The sequence below is a fragment of the Acartia tonsa genome, chromosome 12, assembly GCF_053477335.1.
Source record: "Acartia tonsa isolate MP-2025a chromosome 12, ASM5347733v1, whole genome shotgun sequence".
Classification (NCBI taxonomy): domain Eukaryota; kingdom Metazoa; phylum Arthropoda; class Copepoda; order Calanoida; family Acartiidae; genus Acartia; species Acartia tonsa.
Window position 1 is genome coordinate 37915687 of NC_137271.1, and position 8381 is coordinate 37924067.

At 34.1% G+C, this 8381-nt stretch overlaps 1 protein-coding gene across 1 annotated transcript; it reads left to right on the plus strand.

The window, feature by feature from the left end:
- Window positions 1–2063: 2063 nt before the first annotated feature.
- Window positions 2064–4105, plus strand: LOC145333865 (uncharacterized). The gene is made up of 2 exons (XM_080179124.1): window positions 2064–2225; window positions 3165–4105. The coding sequence occupies exons 1-2, from the start codon at window positions 2089–2091 to the stop codon at window positions 3463–3465; spliced, it is 438 nt and encodes a 145-aa protein (XP_080035250.1). The 5' UTR covers window positions 2064–2088; the 3' UTR covers window positions 3466–4105.
- The last annotated feature ends 4276 nt before the right edge of the window (window positions 4106–8381 follow it).

Consider the following 8381-nt stretch of genomic DNA (forward strand, 5'->3'; position numbering starts at 1 on the left):
TTTCACTGATGACATTTAAGGCACATGTATACTGTATATTTATTTATAAGCAACACTAAGGGCTTCGTTGCTAACCTCTGAGGATATTGGTAATTAGCAATGGGACATTTTTTTCAGAGACGGCTTAGCCTCCAGATTTAGTGAGACCCCCCCCCCCATCCCTCATCTACCTATATTTGATTTTTTTTCTAAATTAGGGGAGGGTGGGAGTTAAGTTTCAGGATGGGCGGAGATGTTCCTGCTCCCAAGAAAATAGCTTAAACCATCACAGATCCTGTAGGTATGCTCATTGGTTACCGAGATCTTAAGCTTCAATCTGACAGATAGATAGACAGACGGACGGACAGTCATTCAAAATGTAGAGTAGCTTAGTTATAAATTTAAGTGAGGATGCGTGGGAGAATTAATAGAAAAGGTTATGCTCTAAAATTCAATTTCTATATATGTACTTAAAAACAAGACGCACTTTATTGCTAACTAGCGGTTACGCCCCCCTAGAAGCCTCTAGGGGCACTTAAGTCAAAAGAGGGAAAAGTCGACCTCATCCCATTTTAAATTTGATTTTCAAAAGAGTAAATAAAAATTTTGGAGTGAGTGGGGTGAAGACACCCTCCCCAAAAATAGTTAAAAACCTTCCCAGGACACATAAGAAGCTTCACTGTAAAGGAGAACAATATCGGTTCAGCGGTCAGCGAGATTCTTCGGGACAGACAAAAAACGTTTACTACTTTATATAATAGGATTGAAACTTTTTCTTCAGTTAGATCTATGGAACTTACAATAAGGGTGGTATGTCATTTTTGGGGGGAGATGAATGAATGAGGTGGAAATTCTTTTTCTGCTAGGAAATAGGTATTTTTGGGGAGGGGGGGGGAGGAGTTGCAGGGGCGTCCAAGCTTTTTATTTTGGGGGTGGTAAAATTTTTTTAAGGGGGGGGGGGTTATTTGGTTTTGAGGGGGGGTAAAATGGCGCGCGAAGCGCGCCGCAAATTTTTTTATCCCCCCCCAAATTTTTACCCCGGGGGTAAAATTTGCTTGGGGGGGGGGGTAATTACCCCCCCTGAAATCTGTTGGCAGGGGTAAAATTTGTTTACCCCCGGGGTAAAATTTTTTGGGGGGGGTAATTTAAATTTTATCAAAAATTTAGTATTAAAAGTGCGCGCGAAGCGAGCAAAATTTTTTTTGTTAGAGATTTTCTATTTTGGGGGGGTTATTTACCCCCCCCAAATTGTTTGGGGGGGTAAACACCCCCTCCTAAATGGTTGGGGGTGCCTACGGGACCCCCCGGGTAGGGGTAATTTTTAAATGGGGGGGGGGGGGTAAAATGAAAAAAAAAAATTTAGGGGTGGCTACGGCAACCCCAAATTCGTTTGGGGGGGGTAATCGCCCCATTACCCCCCCCCCTTGGACGCCTATGAGGAGTTGATATTTTTATATTTCACCCGTAAAGGCATTTTTGGTAAGGATACACAAAACCTAATAGCAATATTAATAAAAACAAAGAAAGGCTTGGAGCACAATGTGTTATCCTGACTAGTCTAAAAATATGAAAATAATAATAGTCAGATAACTCTTACAAAAATCAATAATGACCAAAACATATCATCATAATAAATAACAAAAGAGAGATAAACAAAACAAAAAATAGCTGAAGATAACTATTCTAAAAACAAAGTTTATGTTTTAGTAGCAAAGCTAATCTATAAATCAAATTGTCTGTACGTCCGTCTCGCTAAGGTAGTAGATGTAATTTATTCAGCTGCTGTAAAAGATAGACAATTGATTTATTTTATGGATCATGTTTTAGAAAAAATATTTTCTTTTCTGTCGGATAAGAAATCAAAACTTTACAACTTAAAAATCAGCTGCCAACCTAAACCTTACTCAAATATGACAATTCATCATTACAAAAAAAATTTAAGCGTCAAAAGGGGTTTAAAATAGTGGATGACGCGCGGCTGCCGAGCCCTGGTTTAAAGTTTTATGATGTTCACTGTTTTGTAATGTATTATAAAGATAAGACTGAAGTAAGTAAGAAAAAAGTAAAATATTCAGATTGTTCAAAGTATTCAAGGCTCAAGCTTGTCACATGATGCTTGATTTCTTGGTAAAAATCTTCCTCATCTTTGGAGCTGTTGTTCCACACAATGTAAATGGAAGATGTACTAGTACTGTTACTGGAGCTACTTGGAATTTTAAACCTGGTAGGGACACATACAGCATGAGGTAAAGATTTTAAAATAAATCTAGGTTAATAATGTTCATAGTTATTTTTATTTTTTACAAATGATACTGATTTCAAACAGAATTTAACATTGTTTAAGTCAGAAGCTAGTAAAAGCGGCCGACTCAGATTATGACATCAAAAAAATTAACCAATGAGAGGCCAGTTTACACTGTAACTAACCAATGGTAAAATTTATAATGGCCTTTCATTGGTTAATTCTTTTTTGACGTCATAATCTGAGTCAGCCACTTTTACTAGCTTCTATAAGTCATAACAATCGATATATAGTTACTTGGATGTTGCACCAGATTTGTATGTACTCTAAGAGAGTGATACTCCCAGCTGGTAAAAAAATACAACCTTTACCCCATCCCTTTCCCTCCTACTGGAGGAACGAACTTACATATAAGCGAGTTCCATGTTCCTAAATTGACGACAATGTTTTCCCTGTCATTATATCCACTTATATTCTACATCCATTGTAACTTTTTTATAAAGGGACTGATTCACCCTTGTTTAATCTAGATATTATGACTATATCAATTACTAGCGGCTTCGCCCCTAGCCTCTAGGGGCTTTGCCACAAGATGTAATTTAAAAAATAAAATAATTACCAGTGGTGGTGCGAAGAGGTAATTAAGAAAAAATTAAGTACCAGTGGTGGTTCGACCACCAAATTTTTAATTATTTGCCTTAAAAAATTGGGAAGATTTATTTGTTTTTTGGGGGGAGTTGGAGGTGTCTGCTACCCCCCCAAGAAAATTGCTTAAATTCACCACAGGACCAGTAGATATATTCCCTGAAGAGTAGAATCCAATCAGTTCAGTGCACACCGAGATCTTAAGTTTCAGACGGACGGATGCACAGACATTAAGCTATTTTGTATTATAGATTATTATCATATGTACTCAATTATTATTACATTTTTCTTACAACAGATCAAAAGAGGAATGTACTGTGCAGTGTGCTTCATCACCTGAGTGCAGAGGATATACCTGGAGGTTTGATGGTGTTGTGGGCTGGTGCTATCAGTTTGCTGTTCTGGATGGCCCAATCGAGTGTCCTGGGTGCCAAAGTGAAACAATTCCTGAAGTGCTGGAAGGGGCTTGTTTAGCAGGTGATGATGGTTTCATTGAGGAGGTGGTTTTAGAATCTGCAGATACATGTGCTGAGCTCTGCTATGACACAGATACCTGTCATGGATACACGTGGTATGGGAAGACAACTGCATTTCCCTAATATTGTTTCCTGTACTCTAAATGTGATGAGATTGCACCTTGCTTTGATTGTACTTCAGGAAGGTTTGACTGTATTGCTTCGCCACAATGCTACAACTATAAAGTTCTTGATGAAGAATCTAGAAACATACACAACACTGTTATAGTTGATGGTAGTTATCATGGACCAAAGTATATTGATTATACAAATATAACTAACAGGAGTACAAGGTGGGAGGGGGCAGGCTACTACAGAATAATGAAACCTGCAGGAATCAAGATCCCCACAGTAGATCCTTATCCTGAAGTCTATCATTGTGGCACTGAACATGGTGGTTGGATCAATGGTGATACAGAGTCCCTAGAAGTAGGAGAAGAGAAGTCCATGGAAGTTTGCTTTAGTTATGAGAATAATTCTTGTAATTTTCAATCGGGAATTACAGTGACAAGGTGTCCAGGTGGATACTTTGTTTATTATCTTCGTAATTTAAGTGTACACAGATACTGTGCAACACTATAATAATAACTATTGGCTTTGCTTCTTCAGATAACTGGAAAATTCCCTCTTTTACATTTTATTCTTTTTAAAATTATTTTTTTTCATTTAATATTTTTTAAAAATAATATTGATGTAAATTTTGTAATGAAGTTCAAGTTTTAAATTGTTTTTAGTAGCGAAGCTACTTCATAATTCGAAATGTCCGTCCATCTGTCCATCTGCCCGTTAGAGACAAAGTGTGGGGGGGGGGGAACGTGATTTTCTCGGCTCCTATTCAAGATAGACAGCTGAAATTTTTTGGGATTAAACAAGCTTACATTTCTCATATTTCAACTAAGTTTCATCAACATTTGCACAATAATAGGGGTGCTAGATCCATTCCTAGCTTTTTAAGATTTTTAGGGATTAAATAAGTTTACATTCTACATATTTCCACCAAGTTTCATTGAGATTTGCTTATTGGTTGGGGTGCTCGATCAAGTCCTAGAATTTTTGTTTTTCGTGATTTTCTCGATTCTAATTCAAGAATAAGATATCTAAATATATTTTTTTATAGGTTCAAATTCAAATTATTGCAAAAAAATTAGAGGAAGCTAGGGGACCGGGGAGGACATTGACTTCTCGACTATTGTCCTATCCCTTTTTCCCTAATTGTCTTGCATAAATTAATAATAAAACTTAGAATTGAACCTAACCTAACCCTCGGGTCGAAAAAATCAATATTATAATATCCCTCCCCCCCCCCCCACCTTCACCCAAACTTTTCTTTTTAAATGATGATAGTAAAATTCAGAAGATAGGGTTGTGTGTTTTTTATTTAAATTGCACAAAGCTCCTCTAAAATTAAGATTTTTCGTCCGAAAAAATATTTCTCTATTTGATTTCGTCTCCCACTGCAAACCTTGAAGCAATGTTTGGACACATTATTTAAGTCTATCTATCATGTCCAGTGGCGTGCACAGGGTTTTGCCAGAGGGGGGTATAAAAACTCTAAGAGGGTGGGGAAAAGGCCCATCTAGTTTTTAATTAGTCGGGAGGGGGTGTTGACACCTTCCTTAACCCACCTTTTACACGCATATGATCAATGACATCATGTCAATAAATTTTTTTTTGACTTACTCTCACTGGATGAAAGAACTGACCAATAAATGACAAGGGAAATAACAATCTAAATTGACAACAATTTTCTTCTGCCACATTATCCACATATATTCTACATCCATTCTTAAAATTGTTTTAATATAAAAAAAAATTGGAAGCTAGTTATTGCTGCGCTTCTTATGGACATAAGTGTCCTTGTTTCTTCTACCCTTTACCATCTATCCCCTCTATCCAAATTTCAAATATTCCTCAAAACTATATCCTATAATATTTACAATGAAATTACAGGCCAGCCTAAACTTATCTTTACTGTAATTGCATTTTTAAAAATATTTTTAAATTAACATTTTATCTCGTGTGTCATACTTTTAAATTTTACAGTAGAATTATTAAATAGCTATGGAGGGAAAACTGTATTGCACAATCCTCTTGGATCATACAAAGTAAGTTTGGTCAGTTTAGATAATTTGGACCATAAAATAATTTCATATTTTAAAGCATTTTTCTGTCTAAATTAGAAATTAGATTGCTTACTATAAATGGACTGTCAGAAAAAAAAAATAAATCAACCAACTGAAAAAAAGATAAAGATTTTTGTTATGTTATTATTTATGTCATTCCAATCGTAAATGCAACAACTTTTTTTGTGATAAAATTTCCCGTAAGTTAAATAATTCAATAGAATTATAGATGACTTATCAATAAGAATAAAATGAAAAATATTTGCTCTTAACCAATCATATATGGCCGGATTGTTAATACACTAGGTTCTTGCTGGTTCAATTTACTGATATATAGACTCCATCAACTATTTCATTACCTAATAAAATAATTATTTTTATTTAAGTGCTGTGTTCATGTCAAAAGTACAAAAAAACAAGCAAATATTTGTTTTTTGGTCTCTTGTCTCTTTAACTGCTACAATTAGTATCAAAAATAAGTTAGTTTATTTTAAATAAAGGAAAGAAATACTTAAGATATTTTGCTAATTTAAATATTTATTTATTATCTCCATTGTATAATTTTACTAAGGGGTGGGGGAAATCCTTTTAAACTTTTATAAGATGACCATTAGACTTTAATAAAGTAGACTTTTCAATTATAAAACAGGTGATTATAAATTTGAAAATTTGCCAAGATCTTGCCAACCACTGTACCGATGGTATTATCTCTTATAGGAAACTTGACTTAGGTCGTGTAAAGGTTTTAGAATTGTATCTTTTTTTTTAAATTTATGTCTTGTCATAGTTTCAGGCTATTTTCTACCCCTTTCCTAACCTAAAAGATACAGACCCTAGATGCTATGGGGGGAAGCCTTTTCCCAAAACAGGAATTGATACATCCCTGTCAAAATTGTTGGCATTCTGTCAAGTGTTTTTGTCAAATATATGGCTTTAATAAAAAGTGGTCGTGACTAACATATTAGCCACATAATTGTTTAAAATATTTTTTATAAATATTAAATCGATTTTATAGCTACATACTTATGTTGACATAATAACGACACGATTTTTTTTAGAGGACTTTGTTTCAATTGTAATTCTTGTTGGTCTAGGGAAGTTTTGTCTGTTATTTCCTTTTTTTATGTCTAAGACAGGGAAAACCCTTTTCTCCCCCATGAGTGGGGAAACCATCCCCGAGGGGTGGGAAAAACATTGAACCCTAAAAGGGTTTATAAAAATTCAATTGAATTTGCATATCGATCTCTTAGTAAAACTAGAACGATAGCGTTTAGTTTTGCCGCGGCTTTTTGAGAAAAGAAATCATTAAGACGTGTATCTTTAAAAGCAAAGCTTTTTTATAAATAGTTTCAGTCTGTACGTCCGTCCGTAAAGGATATCTCATTCTGTTTAATTATACACGTAGGAACTGTCCTATCAATTTCAAATTTGGACAGGGTGATTCCTGTAGTAGTTCGGTACGATTTAGAAAGCGTATCAACTCTATATATTCATTTCCAGAATGTCTGTACGTCCATGTTGTTTTTTAATCTTTTTGATAACAACTTTTTTATGTGATATATTTATCCAACAACCATCCTAGAGCCTATGTGAAGCTTCCTTATAATGGAGAAATCAAACAGTTTATTTGACTTTATTGAGTTTGTAAATATTAATATATCGATAGCTACATGGACAGTATGGTTACTTGTTCTAGCATGATAGACGGGTGACATGTAGAGTCGCTTTGCTCCCACGAATATTTCAACAAATGTGATGTTTTCTGTATATAATCCCTCTTCATAGTAAAAGTCAAAGGATAATTTAAATAAACTTTTAAATTATTAAATTTAAATTTTGAAGATAGACAGCTGAAATCGTTAGTGAAGATTTCTTTTATATTGTAAGATTTACTTAAAGTGTATCTATTGTTTTGTCCGTTTGTCTGTCGGTCATGCTTCAAATAACATAAATCTTAAATTTTAAAGGTTTTGTGATTTCTTATATTTTTGAATATTATCCATCTTTCTATTCTTTGTTGTGACAACGTGTGGTTTCTTGTTCTAAAACTAACATTGTCCGTTTGTCCATTCTATGATTTTTAGCTTGGCTACTAATGGATGTTGTCATCCTTGTTTCGAATATTTTGCATATAACTTATAGATAAAAGAACCAAAAATAATTGATTTTCAGCAATCTAACATTTTATAGATTATTTTAGATTATCCCCAAATAAAACTATTCAATTTGCAGCTGCATTTAAATAATCCCTTTTTGACAGATAAAATTATATACAATAAAAAGATCTAATCAAAAAGTCATAAAGATTACAGATATATTTTTGGAAGCTATGCTACTTTATAACTCAAAATGTCTGTCTTTCCTCCGTAAGTCTATAGGAGAAATGAGTTTCTCGGATGATATAAATGATAATCTTCCCAAATTTGTGTGTAAAGATTACCTAGACCATGTAAAGCATCTTTTAAATAATTCATATTGTCCGTGTGTCTGTATCAACTTAGCTCCACCACCAGCTTCAATTAGCCACGAATATAACTTCCTGTAAATCTCCATTCCATTAGTTGAGATTTTCAAAGTTTTAATCAATATATATATATACTAGCGGCTTCGCCCTTCGTAAAAGGACCAAGGAAATCTTTATCAAAAAAAAAAAATAAAATAAAGGACCAAGGAAATCATCAGCAAAAAAATGGAGGGGGATTTTTTAGTTCTCTATCCCCAAATTTGACCTAAAATAATACAGTTTTCACAAATAACGTAACAATCTACATTGTACTTTCAAATTTAATTTAATTAGGAAATCTGATTTTGTTCAAGATAGAAATCATTTGGAATTATAATTATTAAATAGCCGAAGGGGAGAATATAATAAGCAAT